The sequence below is a fragment of the Chelonia mydas genome, chromosome 1 (assembly GCF_015237465.2).
Source record: "Chelonia mydas isolate rCheMyd1 chromosome 1, rCheMyd1.pri.v2, whole genome shotgun sequence".
NCBI classification, from domain to species: domain Eukaryota; kingdom Metazoa; phylum Chordata; order Testudines; family Cheloniidae; genus Chelonia; species Chelonia mydas.
In genome coordinates this window covers 4,963,632-4,988,786 of record NC_057849.1, presented here as the reverse complement: position 1 = coordinate 4,988,786, position 25,155 = coordinate 4,963,632, and the positions used below count along the sequence as shown (strand labels likewise).

The window sequence follows — 25,155 nt, the reverse complement described above, 5'->3', positions numbered from 1 at the left end:
TGGTCCCAGGGCACCAGATCAGGGAAACCCTATGGCTGTTCCCTCATGAAATGTGGGATACCATATGAGATGAACTTCAGGTCATTTTGGTACTGGGCATGGTGAAGGAATCGAAAAGTGAGTGGAGAAATCCCATAGTAACAGTTCTGATGCAGGACAATGCAACCTGTTTCTGCATCGATTTCTGAAAGACCAACACTATTGAAATTGGATACTTCCCTGATGCAGAGAGTAGATGAACTATCATAACAATTGGAAGCTGCCAGAAATATATCCACTTTAGACCTCACAAAGGGTTACTGGCAAATCCTTTGATGCCAGAATCCTGGGAGAAAAAAGACTTTTCCATGCCCTTTGGCCTGTATTAATTAAGGATCACATCATTTGGGTTCCACATGGTGGCAGTGACTTTTCCGAGCGTAATGGATTGGACATTACAACTGCATGGGTGTATGCAGCTCTAAGCTTCTACCATCTATTGAAAATGGTTTTTGGTCCCGTATCTTGTGGCAGCATTCCCCCACATAGGGCACATGGCAGTAGATTACACACAAAAAAGAAAGCCATCACCAATTGCTAGGCTGCACAGACTCCAAGACTCAGTTTGCCCTGATAATCTGAACCCCTTGGTATTAGCAAATAATTTCTTCAGTTCTGGGGGAGGCTCTCAGGCAGAAGTTCTCCAGGGTCTGTTTCCTGCTCTTCCCACTGGCTATGGAGCAGAGGGAACTGTCTGGGAGTCCTGCCAACCTGAGAGTCCGCAGGGACTGTACAAGGGAATCATAAAGGTTGCTGTTTAGCACGCCGAGTCTCAGACACAGGAGATTCATACACTGATTCTCAGAGCTCTGCCTTCCTGTCACTGTAAGGACACTGTAAGGAGATTCCCTCTCTCTTCTGCAAGGGATTTCGGTGAGTTGCTTGTTTCGGCATAAAAGTTAGTGCTAAGGGCTCGGGAGGGCTTCCAGGGTTCAAGTCAAGAATAATCTGGGCAGAAATTCATCAGCACGGAGACTTGAACTGTTCAGTATTGTCAGAAACACCAAGGGATTTACCTAGTAAAACTGGAACTACAAATGCTTTGGAAATAGTTTAGAAAAATATTTGTTTTTAAGATCAGTTCCTTGTCTCTTACTGTGTCCTTCTGTCTGATTCAGTAGCTTCCTTTTTTGGGCTGTGTGTTTTTTCCCCTGGTTCGTTCAATTTTTCCAATTCAGCAACTTCACTGTGGTGTTATCTGGTACAGCCAAAGCCTCTGCCATGGGCATTGGCGTTACCAGAGGGTTCACAACAAGAATGGGTCACACACTCTCCAGATTCTGCTCTCACATTCTGCCTTCACTGGGTCACTCCAGATTGACGCTGCCCTCCCTAAGAGCAAAATCAGGGCCCCTGTGTGTTTTGGAATCCCCATCTTTCATGCCCGGTCTCAAAATGCCGCGTAAATTGGGGGTTTCCTTCAGATTCTCTCAGTGCCCTAGCAGAAGTGTGCTCTCTGTAGCAGGACCTGGAGCAGTTTGGAGCTGAAATTTAAACAATAAGGGGGAATGTGGTTCCACTGAGATCAGTGGTAAAACTACAGACACGGCCAGGAATTCAACCTCAATCCATCTGTAGGGACTTAAATAAATGGCCTGATTTATACCATCCATGAACTTCCAGTAACTTCAACTGTAGTCATCCTGTCACCTCTAAGGATGGGTGAGCTCATTTGGACCAATGGTGAACTGACAGGAGAGTTACTGAAATCTCAAACTCACAAGCTTAGAGGTTCAAAACAATTAAGATAACAATTTCTTTTCTGGAAGGGTTCCTTTTAGTTTCCTCACCCTGTCTCCCTTCTTCTGGGCCTGTCCCTCTCTCCTTCCCTGCACAGGCTGAGCTGCTGCTGGGGTTCCCTTCACCCCCAGAAAGGCAGTCCAGGCTGATCTCCCCCTTTTCCCCAGTGCAGGCAGACACTGAGTTTAACCTAGTTTGAGGAGATATTTCTGTGGGGTTTGGCACTTGGTTTTGGTCCTGGGTGAGGGGTATCTGTGTGTGGCAGGATGGTAAATTGTGGTGGTAGAGGAGTGTACATGGACAAGTGGCCAGTGGTGGGGGTTGTGGGGCAGTGTGTGGAATGAACACAGGCTGGAGGGCAACCCTGAGGGTTATATGCGTGGGGAGCCAGGTGTAAAGGGGGCAGGTGGGCAGCGCTGATGGTAGTGGGCAGGCAGGGGTGTACAGGGACAGCTGAGCAGCACTGGGTGCTGTGGGGGGACTGAGTGGCATGTACACATGCAGCTGGGCGGTGCGGTTGAAATTCTATTGTTGTTTGTGATTGTTGGTCCTAGGCAGGGCTGAGAACCTTTCCTGGCCCTTGTGTGTTTGAGTGGTGGAGTGGGGTCACAGGGTCTTTCTGCCCTGCCAAGACACAAAACTTCAGCATCAGTGTCACAACCTTTACTCAGTTCTGTTTCCAAAGGTTGTTGTTGAATGTTAATGATGTAACTTCAATGGTTCTTTCCACCAGTGAAATGCCTGATCTTTCCTCCTCAGTTGGTTCAATTTCCCATCATACTCTGACCCCTGTCCCTACTCTCCTTCCCCATACGAGGGTGCCCCACTTCCAAAAGCACACTGGGGGACAATGCAGGAGGGGCGGGGGCTAGCCTCCCCAGCGGGGAGCTCAAAGGCTGGACAGGATGGTCCCATGAGCCAGATGTGGCCCGCGGGCCATAGTTTGACCACCTGTGTGATAGACCCATACATACATTATATAATATTAGCAGGCAACTCTGGGGCAGGTGAGCGTCTAGATAAGTACAGCTGCCACGTGACTGAGACACTGGCAGCTGCCTGAAACAGTCGGCCACTGGGACACAGACGTTAAACCCAGGATGCTCTGGGACCATTTGCAAGCCAGCTCGGTTAGTCAATGGTGAGGGTTCTACATTCATTCCTCAGTGTGGAGATTTGATGGGCTCAAGTCATTATTTTTCCCACCTAAAATGTTCACCCATGCAGTGCCTCACGGGATCCCTCAGCCTCATGAAATACACACCTCGTGTAATGTTTCCAAGGTGTTGCAGTCATATGAGAATTTCTCACAATGGGGCTAAATTCAACCCGGTCACGAATAGAAACAAAACGCCTTCAGTAAGGTCAGGAATGAGCTTGCAAGCAAAATCCCTCCAACTGACTCCTGGGGACATGTTTGGGGCTTCCAAGGTCAGAAGGAACCATGGTGATCATCTAATCTGTTAACACTTGCCAGAAAATTTGTATAACACAGGCCAGAAAATTTCCCCAAAATTATTCCTAGAGCAGATCATTTAAAGAAACATCCAACCTTGATTTAAAACTTCTAACTGATGAAGAATCCACCAAGACCCTTGGTAAATTGCTCCAATGATTAAATATTCTCACTGTTTAAAAAACGTACACCTTATTTCCAGTCAGAATTTCTTTAACTTCAACTTCCAGCCATTGGATCCTGTTACACCTCTGTGTGCTAGCCTGAAAAGCCTATTATAAAATATCGGTTCCCCATGTAGATACTTACAGACTGCTATCAAGTCACCCCTTAACCATCTTTGTTAAACTAAACAGATTGAGCTCTTTGAGTCTATCCCTGCAGGTTTTCTAATCTTGTAATAACTCTTGTGATTCTTCTCTGAACCCTCTTCAGTATACCAAAATCCATCTTTAATCGTGGACACCAGAACTAGATACTGGATTCAAACAGCCATCATTCCAGTGTAAAATATAGAGGTAAAATAACTTCTCTACTTCTCCTTGAGATTCCCTTGTTATCATCCAAGAATAACATTGTTTCTTTTGGCCACATGGTCACACTGGGAGCTCATGTTTTGCTAGTTATCCCTTCACTCCCCCAAATCTTGTTCAGAGTCGTTGCACTTGCTACGGCAGTCCCTCGTCGTGTAAGCATTGGCTACATTATTTGATCTTAGCTGTAGATATCTACATGGCTATGTTAGAACACATATTTTTTGCTTCGACCCAGTTTACTAACCAATCCAGATTGCTCTGAATCAGTGACCTGTGCTCTTCATTATTTACGATCCACCAAGTTTTGGGTCATCTGCAAACTGTATAAATATTCAGGCATGAGAAGTGTCCATGCCAACACTTGTCAGTTAACACCTGTAACTTATGTCTCAGACAAGCTGGGTGCCCGCAAGAAAGTGTCTGACCCTTGTGCCCTTTGTGCCAATTCTGTTGAACACAAAGTCATAGGCCAACATAATAATGTCTGTTTCCATGGGGGAAACTTGGCTCCTTTTCAACATAAGAATTGCATCATGGATCATACCCATGGTCTATCTAGTCCAGCGTCCTCTCTCTGACAGTGACAACCCCAGGGTCTGCAGAAGAAGGTGTAAGAAACCCAGGAGTAGGTGTATGTGGGGGATGATCTAACTGTCCTGAGTGCGTAAAGGCTTTGCAAAATATGTATTCAGCCATAACAATCATAACTGGATAGTCTCACTATCCATGTAAATGTTCAAATTCTTCCTGGTTCTTACTTGTCTCTTGGCCTCAACTACATCTTGGGGCAATGAGTTCCTAAGTCTAATTGGGCATTGAGCAAAAAAAGCATTATTTTAAAATCTATTTTGAATTTGCCACATTTCAGTTTAATTGAATGTCCTCTAGATCTTGTGTTATGAAATCGGAAGAACACATTCTTGATCTTCTCTCCACCAGTAAATATTTTATAGAATTTTCTCATGTCCCCTCCAATTCATCTCCTTTGTAAGGTAAGAATCCCAGTCTTTTCAACCTCACTCTGTATTACAGTTTCACCAGGCCCTTGATCATTCTCTTTGCCTCTCCCTGAACCCCTCTAGTTCTCCAATACCCAGTGTGAAAAGGGTGCCCAGTACTACACAGAGGCATCTATAAAAGGGTGAAATATTGACAGACTGATCTTGTGGCGTTGTATTTTCTGTATGATTTCCCATCTCATTCCTCCTGGATCCCAATATTTTGCTGAGTTTCTGTCCATGCTTGCACTGAGAGTAGAGTTTCACAGAGCTGTGTACCATGATTCCCAGGTCCCTGTCCTGAGTTCATAGAGTAAAATTAGAACCTTGCTGGATGTTTGAGGAGTTCACACTTTTCCCTCCAGTGGGCATATATGTGGCAATTATTAACATGGAAGTTCATCTGCCATCATGCTGCCCGTTTGCCTGGCTTGGTTAGCTCCCTCTGAGGGCTTCTCTGGACTTGACTCTGACCTAAATAATCTGGTGCCATCTGTAAATGTTGCCACCTCACTGCTCAGCCCCATTTCTAGATTAGTGATAACTGTAAAATATATACCATACTATTTGTTATAGAGTGTTTAACCCCCTTCACTGTGCTTCTCTCCCTTTACAGGCACCTTGAGCATTCCTGAACTCGATCGATGCATAAACAACCTCATGGAAGCTTTCAATCTCACCCCCTTTGACCCCTCATCATTCATCCTAAAAGGCATCCCTGACCTGGAAACTGCCCACATCTGGATTTCCATCCCTTTCTCTACATTTTACATTTTTGGTCTTTTGGGAAATTTCACACTTCTGTTTGTTGTAGGCAAAGAGCATACCCTGCACAAGCCGATGTACCTGCTGCTCTGCATGCTGGCACTTACAGACATTGCCACATCTACTTCCATCATGCCAAAGGCACTGTGTATATTTTGGTTCAATTTGAAAAGCATTACTTTGGGTGGCTGCCTCACCCAGATGTTCTTCCTTTACATGGGTTCTATGATGCACTCAGCTGTTCTTATGACAATGGCCTTTGATCGCTATGTTGCCATATGTAACCCCCTGAGATATGCCACCATCCTCACCAACGCACGAATAGCTAAGCTAGGGCTAGTGTGTTTAATGAGAGCTTTTCTCTTTGTTCTGCCCCTGCCCCTGCTCCTGAGCAGGCAGCCATTCTGTGCCAGCCGCATTATCCCCCATACGTACTGCGAGCACATGGCTGTGGCAAAGATGTCATGTGGGGACATTACAATCAACAAGATGTACGGCGTGGTGCTAGTGTTTGTAATCATTGGGTTAGATCTCACACTCATTGCCCTATCCTACGGACTGATAATTAGAGCTGTCCTCAGAATCCCTTCTAAGAAAGCCCACCAGAAAGCCCTGAACACCTGCACAGCCCACGTCTTTGTGATGCTGATTTCTTATCCTACCTTCCTCTTTTCCACTCTGACACATCGGTTTGGTCAGGGTATTGCTCCACATGTTCACATCATCTTGGCCAACCTCTATTTCCTCCTCCTCCCCACATTCAATCCTATCATTTATGGGGTCAAAACCAAAGAGCTTCGTGACAAAGTGGGCAAATACACCTGTATAAGGTGATAACCTGGGGCCACTGACTTTAACTTGTATGACAGGAGTGTGAAAGGATATCTCCTCATTAATCAAGGGTGGTCTGTCCTAATTTGGCTAACTCAACATTGTGGAAGTTCAGCTTCTGAGAAGTTCCTCACACCTAATTTCTTATCACTCCATCACCAAGCACTGCTCTCTCCGTTACTAACTTCTCTCTGACCATCACCTGACCTCTTTTAGTGTCACCCATCAGCCCCCACATCCACACACCCTGTCACTCGGCCTTTCCGTGACCAAAAGAAGATAACAGAAGCTATACTTTTTGATAGCAAAAGAAAAAAAAAGCAACTGCAATACTGAACTTCTTTATCATATATACAGTGATCCGGAGAGCAAAATGTACCTGATTTTTCTACATCCAATCCTTCAACAAGCCTGGAGGATAAACCAAATATTTATATTTCAGTTGGAAAGTGCTCAAACAGGAAAGATGCCACAGGAATTGAAGATATTGTACTAGAGCTTGTTGGTCAGAGTTGTGAAACTATGGGTTTTTGAGGAATGGTCTGTGTTTCCTAGGATTTGAGGGGTGTGTACCCCAGAATGTGATGAAGCCAATTGCAACCACAAGATGTGCACTCAGCCACTATCAATTAATAAAATAGAACACCACATAGTTAAGGGCTAATTGGAAAGAAGGCTTTTAGATGAAAGGTCAAAATCTAGCTGTCAATTTGTGCTAATCAGAATGGGAAGAGTGGACAGACATGTAAATAAATGAGAATGAAAGAAGATAAGTGGATGTAAACCCTGAGTATACAAGGCTCTGATATTGGAAGTTTATTGAAAGTTAGGAAAAGTGATGATAGTGTAGGGGTCATTATGACCTATGTGTTTTGTAGAAGTTATAAAAGATCAGCTAATACAGTGTGCTTTGAGGTAATCCTCTGAAGACATCTTGAGAGATGGTTTTCCTGACACCCTGTCTATCCAGCTTGTGAGCACCTGACCATTGTGAACCTGCTGTTAATTACTCAATATCATTCCAGATGATAGGTAAATATCTAGGATGTTCTAAACCTATTGCTTATGTCTGTATGTACTTAAATATAATAAACTGCAGTGTTAGACACGAGTATGCTTACTTGTATTTAATCCTTGATCAGACAGAACTGATTTATTCCTGACACTGCCTGGAGTGAAATAGTTAAGTTGCCCCTCCTGTGGGTTCTGAAAACCATGGGTAACAGATTTTGGTGAGCTAGCCAGGAGCTGTATAGGGTAAAAAGATATTTCAGAAGGACAGGGAACACTTGGAGAAAAATAAAAGCTAGAAGATTTGTATAAGAACTTGGCAGATTTCATGGAGGTGCGTAACAATGGTGTTTGGAAACCTCAGAGATTTATCTATCCCTGAGCATTCCTGCAGCTCTGTAAGCATATGGTAATGGTGTTGGCAGCTAAGCAGATAATGGAGTTAAAGGCAAAAATAGAGAACATTTAGAAAGACAAAGATATATGCAGACTGAGGGTAGCTCAGACAGTGGTACTGCAGATGCAGGAGTGTTACTGGGAGATTGAGAATAACAGGTTGGAGCTGGTAGTGTCTGGACTGAAACAACAAAAAACCGAGAGTGAATCTGCTGTTACAGCCTTACCAAAGGAATTCCAGGATAAGATCTAGGCAGATCTCAGTGAATGTAAGAATAAAAGTTGTGTGCTCAAACCATGTGGGGAGAGCAGAAGGGAACAGTGGTTACAATTTGTGGGAGTCGTAGCCTTACAAGGGAGGGTGAGTCAGAACTTGATCTCTACTAGTATCTTTCTCTTGAATTCTTCTGGGCAGTCCCTACATGGTTCGTTGCTTGAAATTCTGGAAGAGCTGCAGATGCCCATAGCCCCCATGGAAAGCGAGATTGATTCCCAGGGGGGTAACCCAGGAGGGGAAGAATGGGTAGAGGTCAGGCTCTTCACCCCTGACCAGACCAGAGCTGTAGGAAAATTGGTTGGCTGTTAATCTGGAGCACAAGCTTGGAATGTCTGGCAAAGATAGTTGGCACCGCTGGTCTCACACCAGTGGATGTGGCAGCAACTCCCACTCTCCTGTTGAAACCAGGATAGGGGCTTGGGTGGGGGCTCCAGGTGCTCTGGACCCCAGATCCCTACCTGTAGATTTGTGGTTGTTATTTGTACTTTCCTCGGCTTAGGCTTCCTTTCTTCCTAATTCATTCTATTCTCACTCCTCCTGTCTCCACTTCTTCTCCCCCATCTCCCTGCTTCTTCTCTTCTCTCCCCTACTCACCACTTTTTCTCTCTGCACTTTTTCTCTTCCCCCCACTCTCTCCCTCCTCCTCTCTCCCTTGAAAGTATTTACTGACTTTGAAGATATGGTTTCCAGGCAATACTGATTAGGGCCTGGGAAACAGTTTTGAGAAAAGCAATAAATTAGCAAAAGAAGGATTGGGCCCAAAGACTGAAAAGTTTGTTTCTTCATGAAGCAATCATTTTTGAAGCCATGGCTACTCCTAAATAAGATTTTAAAGGAGAGCAAAAAGGGAAAGTGAATGAAGACAGGCTCTTCAAGGGTCAAGTCAAAGTTCTTGATCTCTGATGGGTGGAAATTTGGAGACAGCCCATAAGCCTTGTCCACCCTAGACATTTTGTTAAGTTTGGCTGAGCATACAGGAAAACCCCAGTGCTCTGCTACCACAGCCATTTGCTTCCCTATAGGGAGGCCAGGCACCCCAACTCTCCCAACAGTGGCACATTTCGCACCGATGGGTCGGGGAGGTTCATGTTTTATGTGAACTTTGAAGGAGAGGGATATGGACAGAATTTTTTATTAGATACAGGTGCCATTTATTCTTTGTTGGGTACACAGATTGAGAACCTGTTTGGTCTTCCGGCTGGAGTTAAGACCATACAGGGATTTAATGAGACAAAAAGCATTGTTCACTTTTGCAGAAATCATAGCATCATAGAATACCAGGGTTGGAAGGGACCTCAGGAGGTCATCTAGTCCAACCCCCTGCTCAAAGCAAGACCAATCCCCAACTAAATCATCCCAGCCAGGGCTTTGTCAAGCCTGACCTTAAAAACCTCAAAGGAAGGTGATTCCACCACCTCCCTAGGTAACCCATTCCAGTGCTTCACCACCCTCCTAGTGAAAAAGTTTTTTTCCTAATATCCAACCTAAACCTCCCCAGCTGCAACTTGAGACCATTGCTCCTTCTTCTGTCATCTGCCACCACTGAGAACAGTCTAGATCAGTGGTTCCCAAACTTGTTCCACCACTTGTGCAGGGAAAGCCCCTGGCAGGCCGGGCTGGTTTGTTTACCTTTCACGTCCCACGGGCTGTGCCGCTTCCAGCAGCTCCCATTGGCCTGGAGCAGGGAACCGTGGCCACTGGGAGCTGCAATCTGCCGAACCTGCAGACACGGCAGGTAAACAAACCAGCCCAGCCTGCCAGGGGCTTTCCAAGTTTTAGAGAGCAGGGAACTGTCCAAGTGTTAGAGAGTATGCAAACCATCGCTATGTAGAAACATTGAGGAGTCCTGTGGTACCTTAGAGACTAACAAATGTATTTGGGCTTAAGCTTTCGTGGGCTAAAACCCACTTCGTCAGATACATGAAGTGGAAGTTACAGTAGGCAGGTATAAATATACTATCACATGAAAAGATGGGAGTTACCTTACCAAGTGGAGGATCAGTTGCAATGAGGCCAAGTTGGAAGCTCTTTGGGAGGAAGCCCAGAAGTACTGTAAGCTGCATGATGTCCTTCTTATCCCAGCACAGAGGAAGACTGTGCTCACAAACAACCTGTGAAAAAAACAGCCTTCCTTATCTGTTCAGTTATTACAAGCACACTCGGACAATGTGAATATCAGCCAGACAAAAATGAGAGTGCTAAAGATAAATAGGGCAGACCGTTGTATTTTCCTGCGTGGGATGCACTATTAGGTGAATGGAATCACAGGTTTTCATCCTAGTCAATGGACACAGCTAAAAGGGTAGATGCATGGCTAAAATGTGATCCAGAGGGCATTGATGGACTGCTCAGTAAATATGCAAGTGCCCTTTCAATCAATTTAACACTTGCTCACATGGGGATGGAGAGACTCGGCAAATGGTGGGGGTCCTGGGAGAGGGTGGATGGACTCGGTGAACAGCAGGTGTGGGGGCACGGGGAAAGGGTGGTGGAGGACAGGAGGGACTCCGAGAGTGGTGGGCTGCGGGGGACATGGGGAAAGGGGGATGGAATAGGGGGTGGGGCCTCGATCTGCATGCCGGGGGAGATTCTGGCACTTGGCCCAGTCTCCCCATATTCCACAGTCACACACCCATCCATTCTGCCTTCTCATCCCCGGCAGTCAGAGCACTGATAGACTACAAAGGTCTCTGTGTCAAAGCCCAGTGGAGTGGGAAGGCAGGGGCTCCTCTACCAATAATCCCCCTGCACATCACAGGCTTACGTCCTGACCACTAAATAGCATTCTCCTGACAACCAACCCTGAGCAATGGCTATCACAAGGTGAAAGACTTGCTGACTCAGAAAGTTTTTTTTTCAAAGTTAACATGATTTACAGGTGTCTCGGTATAATAAATGCACAACTTTCCAATTGCTTTCAAAGCTTGCAGCGGGGAGCTCCTCAATTCAGTGCCATTCAGCAAAATACACTTAATTCTGCAAGTGCAGAGGATCAGTATGAAGGAGCTGAAAACCTGGCCAGTGTTTCCAACAGATATTTCTCATGCTTTTCCCGGAGAGTTGCTTTCATTCAGATCTGTTTACAGCAGTGGTTCTCAAACTATGGGATGTGCAGGAATGTGTAAAGGGAGGCACAAGCTGTGTGGTTTGGTTTGGTTTCATTTTAGGAGCCCTGGCTGTCAGTCAAAGGCTGCTGCAGGGCAACTCACGCAGAAGGGATGTATAGACCCTGGAGAGGGGGTAAATGGGACAGCTGGAGCCCCAGTCATCATAGGGTGCCCACGGGAGTCCAGGCTGACAGCAGGAGCTGCAACCACATAGGGCACTGTGAGGCTCTGCTCTAGTTCTGCACAGGGCTCTTTTAGTCACTGTGACACATCAGATGTCTGTTGTGTGGGTCGTGTGGTTTCCCTGCAAGTATTTAAAACAAACGTAAAAGATTACCAGCAGCACACTTACAGTGGGAAAAGCTTACATTAGAAATGGATCATTTTGTGACAATGGGAGAAAAGCATACAACATAAAATTTAGCGAGGGTTTAGCGAGGCAAGGGAGGTTCCGCTTCAGGATGGGGGAAGGCCCTCCAGCCCACCATCTGCTGTAGCTAATGTGGAAAATGTGAGGGAGGTCTCTGAAAGGCACGGAATCCATGACTTCCGTGATATAATCTTATCCTTACTCAGGCCTTTGAACAACATGCTGCGGTGAACGGGGAAGTGGTGGAACCCCAGTGACTGAGGCAGTGGCAAAATTTTGGGCAGGAGGCACAACAGTCCCTGACTTGCTCCAGACCGTAGAGTTCTTCACCCCTGGGCTCAGAGTGTCAGCCGGCCGTTGTTTCGTGCTGAAGGCTGGAATGTCGTTGCCTCAGTAACGCTGTATTGGCTGCTCAGTGCTTCCGTCCTTGGAGCTCCAGTGTTATCAGTATTCACAGACAAGGCAGCCTGCTCATTCAGCAGACCTCGATGTTGCTCATAAAGAATGACGACAGGAACGGTTCAGTAACAAACATACTGTCCCTGCTCCCCCCGCTCACCACGTGTGAATCATCTTCCAGCCAAATCCCGGAACCGAAGCAAATTATATTTGAAAAAACCCTCCACTTTTCTGCAATTTCTATCTAAAGAAAATGGAGCATGTGTTCCACTGTGTGCAAGATGTTGTTTGTGAAGACTGGACATGCAGAAGGTACCTAATTAAAAGCACTACATTTGGGAATAAAAAAAATGCCAGCCAGGTTTTTTTTTGATATACCCTGATAGCTGACATGCAGTCAGGCTCCAAAAAGGCCTTTAAAAGTGCCCTGAGACCCCTTCTCATTGATCCTGGGGTACATATAGTGACAGGTAGCAGTTAAAGCTAATTGACAAAACTCTCTCCTTTCTTCACACAGTAAAAAAAGGGGGTCAGGCCTCACCCTCAGCTGGCATTTGCACCCTGACAGGAAGAAAATGGCTGGAATCAGACTGCAAAAGCTGCCACCTCATTTTCATTTCTTCACACAAACTAAGCTGGAACGCGTCCTGTGTTTTTTGTTTCAGCAGCAGTAAGCACCTCAGGCAAGGAAGAAGAACTGCCAAGGGACATGCCATCTGGCAGTAAAATAAAGACTGGCTGCTACTTTAACAAAAATAATACCCACTCAGCTCACAGAAACAAGAAGGCAAAAAGCCCCACTACTGAGGCAGCATGATGGTGACACTGCCAGCTTTAGGTACCAGACCGGCAGACCCTATATCCCCAGAGGTGAAGGAACCAAATCTCCAGCCCCACTTGCATGAGAAACTGGCCATCAGGCAAATGTAATCTCCCATCCACAGAAAAGAATTGAGTCTTATCCAACCAATGCCTCCTTTCCTCCCTGTCACCGCCTCCACATCCCTCCTCCCTGTGCCCCCCTTCCTTCCCGCCATACCCCTCTCCCCGCAGTCTCCCGCTGCTCAAGCTCTCCTCGCCAAGGGGTCCCCCTGCTCGCCCAGTGCAAAATTTGAACAAGTAAAAAATCCTAATTGCCCCAGTCCCACTGCTTCCCCGTGGGAACGCTTTGAAGCGCTCTGGCCCAGGTGTGGGGGGGCTCCATTCCTCCAGGCCATTTGTTTTTCAGCTGCAGCATAGGGTGCCTGCTACCACAAGTGATCTGGCCCTCCCTGCAGCACCCTGACTGACTGCACACAGCGCAGAAGGCTGGCTGGCCTACCTGCATCTTTGTCTAGCCCTCCTGCAAGTGTTGATGGGGGCAGGCCCTGCTCCCCCACCCCCTTCTGGTAAGTTGCTCCAGTATCACACAAGTGGGAGGAGGAAGAGTCCCATAAAGTCCAAAATTGAAATTCTCCTGTGATGCAGGAGGAGTGCCTACTGTATGAATGAAGCATAAAGGTTTTGGAATTGTCAAAAACACTTTGCAAAATTTCACTTCTAAGCATTTTCCATCTGATGACCTCAAAGCACCTAACCAAAAAAAAAAAAAAAAAAAAAAAGAATTTACACAAACTCCTGTGAGGCAGGCATGTATTATTATCCCTGTTTTTTGGATGGAGAAAATGAGGCATGGGCTAATTAAGTCCCTATCTGCTGCCAGAGAGCAGCAGCTGGGCTGGGAGAATGAGGGAGGGGAGAAGAGGAAACCTCACACAAAGCAATCAGGGGGGAAGTTGAGCAGAGACAGGGGACTCACTAGCTGGGGCTGGGGCCACCCAAGCAGGGAGAGGGCAGGGGGGGAAGCGAGGAAAAAGCCCATTTAGCCAATCCAAGGAGCTGGGACGGGGGATGAGAAAGAGGCCAGCAGCTGGGAAAGTGTACCTGACTGAAATGTGAGCTGCCACTCACTACCTGCTACTCAGCCTTCCCAGCTACCCCACAATCTGCATTAACTATAATAAAAACATCCAAAGTGTGGAAGGCAGGGAGGGGAAGAGGCAGAGCCATCATAGCCCCAGCAAAGCCGTGTGGAAAGGCAATGCCTTCCCTTGCCTTTGATATGCGCCTCCCATAGCACCCAGCCAGGTTTATTGCCCTCTTGTCATAGTCCTAGCACCCTGGGTATGAACCAAATGAGCTTATGAAATTCTATTCCTGAGTAGTGATGCCCCCAAAATACATATTGATCAAGGACTACTGAGGGTAAAGACATTAAGAATGTTCATCTACCGTCTCCAAACTGGTGGGTTGGTAGAGTGATTTCACAGAACTTTAGTGGTGACACTAAAGAAGTGTGTAGCCTCAGATTCCAAATATTGGGACCGACTCTTCCACAACCTGCTTTTTGCTATCAGGAAGGTGCCTCATGCCTCCAAGTTTTCCCCCTTTGAAGTGCTGTCTGGGAAGCAGCCTCCAGGCTTTCTAGACCTGCTTGGAGAAACATTGAAGAACAAAGACCCCTGGCGATGGACATACTCCAATACATTCTTCAATTAAGAAATGGCCACAAGACTCTGTGAAGAGGGTTATTATGAAGGGATCAATCTCCTGTCATCCACTCCCATATTCTGGCAGTCAGAGGGTAGGGACACACAGAACAGGAGGTGGCATCCCAGAACATCTTGGTTAACAGCCATTGATGGACCTATCCTCAATGAACTTCTCTAGTTCTTTTACTTTACCCCCATTACTCTTTTGACCTTCACAACATCCCCTGAGAGTTCCACAGGTTGACTGTCTGTTATGTGTGCTACTTCCTTTTCTTTGTTATAATCCTGCTACCTATTAATTTCCTTGGGTGAAGGAGTAAACAACACTGCCATATTCACTTTCTCCACACCATTCATGAGTTTATGGATCTGTATCTTATCCCATTTTACTTGTTTCTTTTTCAAGCTGAAAAATCCCATTCTCTTTAATCTCTCCTCAGATGGAAACTTTTCCATAACCCTAGTCATTTTTGTTCCTCTTCTCTGTACCTTTTCCATTTCTAAGATTATTTTTTCAGATGAGGTGACCAGAACTGCATACAGTATGCATGGTGTGTTATATTTATATACTGGCATCATCATATGTTCTGTGTTCTTATCTATCCCTTTCCTAATGGTTCCTTACATTCTGTTACATTTGTGAGAGCTGCTGCACACTGAGCAGATGTTTCCAGAAAACTATCTACGATGACCCCAAGATCTCTTGCTTGAGTGGTAACAGCTAATTTACATCCTATCATGTTGTATGCATAACTGGGATCGTGTTTTCTAATGTGCTTTATTGCTATCATTTGAATCTTTAAAAGCCACAGAGGGGATCCTCCTCATAACCCCACTGTGTGGCACTGCACCCCATATTCTTCTTATTTGTATGATTATGATATAATTCTGACATATATAATACATTTTGTACAAGATATGTCTTATAAGCTGTCATTGGAAAAGTTATGATTTGCTGTTGACTATAAAAAAACCGAGGAGTCCTTGTGGCACCTTAGAGACTAACAAATTTATTTGGGCATAAGGTTTTGTGGGCTAGAACCCACTTCATCATACATCTGATGCAGTGGGTTCTAGCCCACAAAAGCTTATGCCTGAATAAATTTGTTAGTCTCTAAGGTGCCAAAAGGACTCCTCGGTTGTTTTGCTGATACAGACTAACACGGCTACTACTGACAGCTGTTGACTATGTATCAGTATTTCAAATGCAGTTACACCAGAGTGACACCCACTAGCCAAAACGCTTTCAGTCTGAAGGGGTTTGGAAGGCCTATTCTGGTTAATGGGCTATTAGAGGAAACAATAGACCTTAGGAGAAATTTATCTCCTTACCGATGAGGCTTCCTGAGAACGCTCCAGACAGCCTATGGATAATGGCCACTAACACTCAGCAGCGCATGCAAGGCAATGTGACCAAAGCACGACACCGAACTTCATTTTAGGTATCTGTATTGTTCCACAAATTGGACTGGGAACTTGGTTTGGATCAAAGGATTCCCCCCATATGTTAAATCTATATAAGGTGGGGTGTGACAAAATCCAGTGGCCTCACTCCCCACACAAAAGAACTCCTGGAAACAGCTGAGGAACAAAGACTGAACTGGGGGAAGTGCTGGTCCAAGGCTAAATGGATTCTAGCCTGTGTGTGGAAATCTGGTAGACTGCTTGTATCACCAGCCAGGGTGAGAAATTACTAATTCATATTCAATCTAGGTAGCCTTTTAGGCTTAGATTGCTGTTTGGTTTATTTACTAGGTAGTCTGCTTTGATCTGTTTGCTATCAATTATCGTTACTTACAATCTCTCTTTCTGTATTTAAACTTGTTTTGGTTTTATCTAAATCAGTCATCTGTTGAGAGAAGTGTCTGGGGAAAATCTCAGCTTGGTTAACACAGGCTTGTTGCATATCCTTCCCACATTGAGGGGAGGGAAAACTCTATTCATGAGCTTACATTGTACAGATTCCTGTACAACGTGTAGCCCCCACTCCTCCTCACTGGCCCAGTATGAGGTTCTTCGAGATAGGGGAAGCCTGCTTGTGACTTTTTACACAACTTTAGGGAACTGGGCTTGAGGCTCATTTGTGTGCTCTGCGTTGTGTGTCAATTTGTGTTCACCTCAGACCAGACCCATTCAGGTAAACCACCAGGAAATGGCTTTATTCTGTAAAGAACATAGAACAGGATCACAGTCCAGCAGCCTCCTCTCAGCTTGGCTGCTATGTGCTCCTGGCCCAGTCAATTCTGAGACCCCAGGCTGGGGCAGAGGTACATCCTGACAGGAACCAGGAAGTTCTCACAGCATGCTGCAGTTTGTAGTCCAAAACTTGTAGTTCCCAGGGCTGCAGTTGAAGCACACTGGACTGTGGGCTACAAATGCAAGACAGTATAATTCTGCGTTTATACTTCAGTCAGAGATGTGAGCCTGGGGAGCTGGCAAATTGGCTGGTGTCTACTTTTTGTGTTTTGGTGGCTTAGGTAAGCCCTCAGATAGCTCATTTGGGTGTGTGGTGCCATCTGCTGTCGTGTTGGGTGATAACAGGGTCGGGAGAGGATGAATCACTAACAAATCAGTAAGAAGAAAAGGAGGACTTGTGGCACCTTAGAGACTAACCAATTTATCTGAGCATAAGCTTTCGTGAGCTACAGCTCACTTCATCGGCTGCAGTGTGAAAAAACTGTGTGAACAAAGCAGTGTGAAAAAGGGCCAACCTAGCTGGGTGGCTAGAGGGGTGCAGCAGTTCCCTCGGCTCTCAGACTGCACCCTGAGGGTGAAAATGTGTCACACTCATACTCTTCGGAACCCACATTAAGCCTCCAGGCACCTGTGACACAAGCACAGGGGAGGGTCTTTATCCCAAACAAAAGATCCAGATGTCGCAGTTGTTTGACTCCTTTCCCACCATGTTCTCACCCTGGCAGGGCACAGCTACCTAAACTACCACCATAGGACAACAGATTAGTGAAATTCCAAGGCTGTTCTTTCATACAATGTGGGACAAAATGTGAGAGGAACTCCAGGTCATTCTGGCTCTGGGAGTGGTAAAGGAATCACACAGTGAGTGGAGAAGTCCCCTGGTACTACTTCTGACACAGGTTAGCACAACCCGTTTCTGCCTGGATTTCTGAAAGATCAACACACTAATGAAATTTTATGCTTATTTGATGCAGAGAGTAGACGAACTATTAGAACAGCTGGGAGCTGCCATATGTATATCCACTTTAGACCTCACAAAGGGATACTGGCAAGTAACTCTGATGCCATAATCCTAGGAGAAGAAAGCCTTTTCCATGCCATTTGGCTTGCATCAATTCAGGATCACATCTTTTGGCCTCCACAGGGTGGCAGTGAATTTCAGAGTCTAATGGAATGGATGTTACCAGTGCCTTGATGGTATGCACTGATACTCTGCTGTGATCAGCTGAAAATGATTTTTGGTCTTCTGTGTTGTGGCAGCATTTCCACGCATAGTGCAGATGTCAGTACATTACACACAGAAAAGAAAACAATCGTCAGTTGTTAGGCTGAACGGTTTGGAAGACTAAGTTTCCCCTGAGAATCTGAGCCCTGGGAATTGGCAAATCATTTCACTCCCAGGGGAGGCTCTCAAGCTGAAGTTTTCCAGGGTCTATTTTCTTCTCTTCCCACTCTCTGCTCAGGGGGCTGAGGGAGTTGTAAGTGAGTCCTGGCCAACCTGAGAATCCACAGGGTCTGTTCAGGCGAATCATAAAGGTCGTTGTCCGGCATGCTGAGTCTCAGATATTTGAGATTCATACACTGATTCTCAGGGCTCTGCCTTCATGTCACTGTAAGGAGATTTCCTCTCTCTGCTGAGTGGGATTTTGGTGAGTTGCCTGTTTCTGCATTAAAGTTAGTGCTGAGGGCTCAGGAAGGGTCCCAGGGTTCAAGTCAAGAATTATCTGGGCAGGAATTCACCATCACGGCAACTTGATCTTTTTAGTATTGTTAGAAACATCAAGGGATTTACCTGGTAAATTTGGAACTACACATGTACTGGAAATAGTTTAGAGAAATTCTTCTTTTTAAGATCTGTTCCTTGTCTCTTACTGTGTCCTTCTATCTGTGTGAGTAGATTCATTTTTTCAGCTGTGTGGTTTTTCCTCTGGTTTGCTCAAGTTTTCCAAATCAGCAATGCCATTGTCCTGTTAGGAAGTTCAGCCAAAGCCTCTGCAGTGGGTATCCACGTTACCAGACTGTTCACAAGAAGAAAGGGTCACACACTGGCCAGATTCTGGTCTCACATTCTGCCTTCAGTGCGCCACTAAGAATTCACTCTGGCCTTCCAGTGAAGAAAATCATGGTTGCTGTGTTTTGAAACCCTGATCTTTCATGCCCGGTCTCAGAACACCACATGAGCTGGGGGTTTCCTTCAGACTTTTTCAGCACCCTAATAGAATAGTGCTTTCTGTAGCCAGACCCAAAGCCCTGATTTTCAGACCCAGGAGCTGAAAGATCCATGTTAAAACTCCCAACATGGCCAGGAGTTCACCCTAAATCCACCTGATTTACACTGGCCATGAGCCTCCAGTGATTTCAACTGGAGTCGTGGTGTGGCTTCTATGGAGGTGAGCTCGTTTGGACCAAAGAAGAACTGACAGGAGAGTTGATGAAATCTCAAACTCACTGGCTTAAAGGTTCAAACAATGAGGGTAACATTTTTTTTAGGTGGGGAAAGGGGTATGCTCTCTCTGTGCCCCTGCATCTCTGGTTCTGGAAAGGATGGGAACCACCAAAAGGCTGTAAAGATAAGAGCATGTCTCTGGCTTAGAGTAAACCAGGCAGTGTTGGAAATCTCACCAGGGAGGTGCAAGAAATCACAATATGTGTGTGTGGCAGGGGAGAGAGGGTCATGGAGTATCCATATTACAGTGCCACAGAGCCCTGAAACTGTGAATGAGGGAATGGACATCCACACTGGCTCCTTTTCGTGTCCACGTTCTCTCTCCCTCCCACCAAGTCTGTCCCTCTGCTTTCCTGCACAGACAGAGCTGCTGCTGGGGCTCCCTTCACCCCCAGAAAGGCAGTTCATGCTGATCTCCCCCTTTTCCCTGGTGCAGGCAGACACGGAGTTTAACCTAGTCTGTGCTGGTATTTCTGTGAGCTGTCGCTGTGGGGTCTGTCATGTGGTTTTGGTCCTGGGTGAGGGGTATCACTATGTGACAGGGATGGAAGTTCTGGGGATGGGGACCTACATGGACAAGTCACCAGCACTCGGGGTTGTGGGGCAGAGAATTAGGTGTACATAGGGGGGTGAGTAGTGCCAGGGGATGTGGGGGCAGGAGGGGGTGTACAGGGACAGACGGGCAGTGATGGTGGTTGTGTGGCAGGGAGCAGCATGTATACGGACAGGTGGGCAGCATTGCTGAAATTAATTTTTTCTTTATGAATGTTGGTTCAAGGCCAGTGCTGGGACCTTTCCTGGCGCCAAATGCATTTGCAGGAGTCTCAGGGTGTCTTTGCCATGAGAAGCCACAGAACTGCAGTCTGGGTGTCACAACCATTACTCAGGTTTTTTTTCCAGTTGTTGTTCTTGATGCTGTTATGTTACTTTAGGCCTTTCGCTGGTAGAAAAAAAACATGGATCTTTATGACAGGTTTCAGAGTAGCAGCCGTGTTAATCTGTATTCACAAAAAGAAAAGGAGTACTTGTGGCACTTTAGAGATGAACAAATTTATTTGATCATAAGCTTTCGTGAGCTACAGCACAAAAGCTTATGCTCAAATAAATTTGTTCATCTCTAAGGTGCCACAAGTCCTCCTTTTCTTTTTATTGATATTTATGTGACACTGCAACCCATATTGTTCAGAGAGATGTTATTATATTATCATTACATGATTAGAGCATAAATATGATACATTTTATGCACGATGGGTCATGTAAGATGTCATTGGAAAAGTTATCATTTGTTGAATATGATCATCCTATTTGTATGTATGTATCATTTTTGTATTTGAAGTTATGAATATTGAATACATATGTTTACTTCAAACGTAGTTATATCTGGGTAATGCCCAAGAGCATAGATTCTTTCTGTCTAGATAGCTATTCTAGGCAATGAGCCATTAGAGAAAACAATAGGCCTTAGGAGAAATTTATCTCCCACCTGGTGAGGCTTCCTGAGAACGCTCCAGATGCTCTATAAATAATGGACACTATGAATCTATAAGGGCCACTTAACTCTGGACTACATCTCGGGATGTCTGTAGTTTTACCATAAATGAGTGTGTGAACCAAGTGCTGGCTGAGAGTCACTGCTGAGTGCAGAATTGGGGTGCAGGGCCCTCTGTCTTCCCCCACCAAGGGGAGGTATATGGTGGGAATATGGATGTTGAATGCTCCGGGGTTATACCAGAAAAGACAATCAGGGTCCTTGTCCGGGACAGCGTGCCCTGAGGGAAATCGTGCTACAGATAGTCCTGGCTTGCTTTATACCAAGCAGTTCCAGGGCATTGGAACTGTCCTTCTGTCACAGAGGGCCTCGATAAATACAGTTTTCATGTGTAGAAGCTGCTAGCAGCTGCTTGAAACAGTGGGCCACTGGGACACTGATGTTAATCCCGGGATAGAATCATAGAATCATAGAAGATTAGGGTTGGAAGAGACCTCAGGAGGTCATCTAGTCCAACCCCCTGCTCAAAGCAGCACGAATACCAAATAAATCATCCCAGCCAGGGCTTTGTCAAGCCGGGCCTTAAAAACCTCTAAGGATGGAGATTCCACCACCTCCGTAGGTAACCCATTCCAGTGCTTCACCACCTTCCTAGTGAAATAGTGTTTCCTAATATTCAACCTAGACATTCCCCACTACAACTTGAGACCATTGCTCCTTGTTCTGTCATCTGCCACCACAGAGAACAGCCAAGCTCAATGCTCTTTGGAACCCCCCTTCAGGTAGCTGAAGTCTGCTATCAAATCCCCCCTTACATTTCTCTTCTGCAGACTAAATAAGCCCAGTTCCCCCAGCCTCACCTCGTAAGTCATGTGCTCCAGCCTCCTAATAATTTTTGTTGCTCTCTGCTAAACGCTCTCCAATTTGTCCTCATCTTTTTTCTACTGGAGGGCCCAAAACTGGATGCAGTACTCCAGATGTGGCCTCACCAGTACTGAATAGAGGGGAATACTCATTTCCCTCAATCTGCTGGCAGTGCTCCTACTAATGCAAGCCAATACTCTATTAGTATTCTTGGCAACAAGGGCACACTGCTGACTCATGTTCATCTTCTCGTTCACTGTAATCCCCAAATCCTTTTCTGTAGAACTGCCATTTAGCAGTTGGTCTCCAGCCTGTAGCAGTGCCTGGGATTCTTCCATTCTATGTGCAGGACCCTATCCCTACCCTCCAGTGTATCTACCTCTCCCCACAGTTTAGTTTCCTCCAGAAACTTGCTGAGGGTGTAATCCATCCCATCATACAGATCATTAATGTAGATGTTGAAGGAAACTAGTGGCAGGATGGACCCCTGGGGCACTCTGCTTGATACTGGTTGCCAACTAGACATTGAGCCATTGAACTAGACCTGTTGAGCCCAATGATCTAGCCAGTTTTCTAACCACCTTATAGTCAATTCATCCAATCCATACTTTTTTAACTTGCTGGCAAGAATACTCTGGAAGACCATATAAAAAGCTTTGCTAAAGTCAAGGTATATCACATCTACTGCTTTCTCCATATCCACAGAGCCAGTTATCTCAATATAGAAGGCCATCATGTTGGTAAGGCATGACTTGTCCTTGGTGAATCCACTTTAACTGTTCCTGATCACCTTCACCTCCTCCAAGTGCTTCAAAATGGATTCCTTGAGGACCTACATTTTGTGATTTTTCCAGGGACTGGCGTGATGATGTAGCTCCCCACATTCTCCTTCTTCCCTTCTTTAAAGAGGGTTAAATGACTAGAGACCTCAGTATCAACCCTGTATTTAGGCTTTCTCTGGACAGCATGCCCTGAGGGGAGTAGCGGTGTAAGAAACCCAGTAGTAGATAGATGGGGTGTTTGTGATTTGACTATGATATGGGTGTCACCCTATGTCTAACAGATTGGCTTGCTCCCTAAAACACATTGAGATATAGGCTTTCCAAAATATTTATGAAGATGTAACTATCATAACTGGATAGTCTCACGATCCATGTAAATGTCTAAACTGATCCTGATTCTTGCTTTGTTCATGGCCTCAACTATCTTTCTATCTTCAGTATTTTATAGACTTTTTCATAACCCCTCTTATTCATATCCCTTGTAGTGTAACTATCCAAGTTTTTTCAGCCTCTCTTTGTATGAGAGTTTTCCTGAGCCCTTGATCATTCTTGTCAGCCTTGCCTGAACCCATTTAGTTTTGCAGAGTCCTGTGTGAGAAGGGTGCCCAGTACTACACAGAGGAGTCCAGATGAGGGTGAAACATTGACTGTCAGATCTCATGGCGTTGTATTTTCTGTACGATTTCCCACCCGACTCCTTCTGGATCCCAATGTTTTGCTTAGTTTCTGTCCATGCTTTCACTGTGAGCAGGGTTTCACAGAGCTGTGTACCGTGACGCCCAGGTCCCTGACCTGAGTTCAGATAGTTAAATTCGAACCTTGTAAGGTGTTTGAGGAGTTCAAGCTTTTCCCTCCAGCTATTGACATTGACATTCACCTGCCATCATGCTGCCCATTGTCCTGGCTTGGTTTGCTCCCTCTAAGTTGTCCTCTGGACTTGACTATCACCTAAGTAATCTGGAGTCATCTGTAAATGTTGCCACATCACTGCTCAACCCCTCTTTCTAAATTGGTAATCACTATAAAATATTCAATGCACTATTTGTTATAAAGTGTGTAACCCTCCTCACTTTCCTTTTTCTCCTTCACAGGCACCTTGAGCTTTACTGAGCCCAATCAACGCTTCCACCATTGCATGGCAGATTTCAACCTCACCCCCACTGACTTTTCAACATTTATTCTAATGGGCATCCCTGGTATGGAAGCTGCCCACGTCTGGATTTCCATCCCTTTCTCTGTGTTCTACATTATCTGCCTGTTGGGAAATTTCATGCTTCTCTTTCTTGTAGGGAAAGAGCAGAGCCTGCACAAGCCGATGTACCTGCTGCTCTGCATGCTGGCACTCACAGATATCACTACGTCTACCTTCGTCATTCCAAAAGCACTGTTGATATTTTGGTTCAATTTGAAAGACATTACTGTGGGTGGCTGTCTCATACAAATGTTCTTCCTTCATGCGGTTTCTATTATGCACTCAGCTGTCCTTGTGACAATGGCCATCGATCGTTACGTTGCTATATGTAACCCTCTGAGATACACCACTTTCCTCACCAATTCACGAATAGCTAAGCTAGGGCTAGTGGGTTTGATAAGAGCTGTTCTCTTCATTCTGCCCCTGCCCATGCTCCTAATCAGGCTTCCATTCTGTGCCAGCCGCATTATCCCCCATACATACTGTGACCACATGGCTGTAGCAAAGATATCATGTGGGGACATCACAATCAACAGGATTTATGGTTTGGTAATGGCATTTGTAGTCATGGGGTTTGACCTGACAATCATTGCCCTGTCTTACAGTCTGATCATCAGGGCTGTCCTCAGAATCAACTCTAAGGAAGCTCACCAGAAAGCCCTCAAAACCTGCACAGCCCACATCTGTGTGATGATGCTGGCTTATCCTGTTGGATTCTTCTCCACTCTGGTACACCGGTTTGGCCATGACTTTGCTCCCCAGGTTCACATCATCTTGGCCAATGTCTATTTTGTCATTCCCCCCATGCTCAACCCTATCATTTATGGTGTTAAAACCAAAGAACTTCGTGACAAAGTTGTCAAATACACCTACAGAATATGCTCACCTGGGACAACTTACTTTAACCCGGCCTGACAAAAGGGGTGTGACATTGCACTCCATATGCTTTATGGAAATATGCTTATGAATGTGAATATGATGTAACTGTAATATGCTTTATGCAGAAGGTCTCTTGTATGGTGGGACGTTATTGACATATATTGACCGTATAGATCATTGTTGCAATGAAGGTCCAATAGTTGCAAAAAAATTTGTACAAATGAGATTAAGATGTCTGTGAAAAGGTTGTAATTTTCTGGTTATGATAATGCTGTCTGTATGCGTGTATCATTTGTGTATTTGAAGTTATGAATTTTAGCTATGTACTTATATCTCAATGTGTTTGATTCTAAGTAGCCTCAGTGAAGCATTTGGTCAGCTTCTTGAGAAAGGACTATTCTGAGTAAGTGCCCAATCAAGAAACACTTAACTGAAAAAGGACCTTGGGAGACACCAATCCACATCTGAGGAGACTTTCTGGGAATGGTCAAGGTAGCATGTGAGCAATGGCTGCTGCCTGCAAACTGAGTCATGCATGGACATGTGACTTGCCCATGTGACTCCAAACTCCATCTTGCTGCTGTGATTTTCCACAGTAAGACCAAAGGGGTTTCCTTCCACATGGCAGAGGATATAAAAGGCCCTGGAAACCCCTCCATTTTGTCTTCAATCCTGCTTCTTACCTTCGGAGGAACTTTGCTAGACTGAAGCTCTGACCAAAGGACTGAATGACCCATCCAAGCTGTGGATGTTCTCCAGAGACTTGACTTAAGCCAACAGTTTATTCTATCACTGCTATAAGCCTGGACCAAGAACTTTGCCATTACTGTATGTAATTAATTCCATTCAAC

The 25,155-nt window shown here is 45.4% G+C and overlaps 2 protein-coding genes across 2 annotated transcripts; both read left to right on the top strand.

The window, feature by feature from the left end:
• Window positions 1–817: 817 nt before the first annotated feature.
• Window positions 818–7,475, top strand: LOC114022535 (putative olfactory receptor 52P1). The gene is made up of 2 exons (XM_027834614.3): window positions 818–912; window positions 5,386–7,475. Exon 2 carries the CDS (start codon window positions 5,430–5,432, stop codon window positions 6,366–6,368), a length of 939 nt encoding a protein of 312 aa, XP_027690415.2. The 5' UTR covers window positions 818–912; window positions 5,386–5,429; the 3' UTR covers window positions 6,369–7,475.
• Window positions 7,476–22,913: 15,438 nt separating this feature from the next.
• LOC114022534 (olfactory receptor 52N4-like) lies at window positions 22,914–24,721 on the top strand. The gene has a single exon (XM_037889779.2). The coding sequence runs from the start codon at window positions 23,369–23,371 to the stop codon at window positions 24,338–24,340; it is 972 nt and encodes a 323-aa protein (XP_037745707.1). The 5' UTR covers window positions 22,914–23,368; the 3' UTR covers window positions 24,341–24,721.
• The last annotated feature ends 434 nt before the right edge of the window (window positions 24,722–25,155 follow it).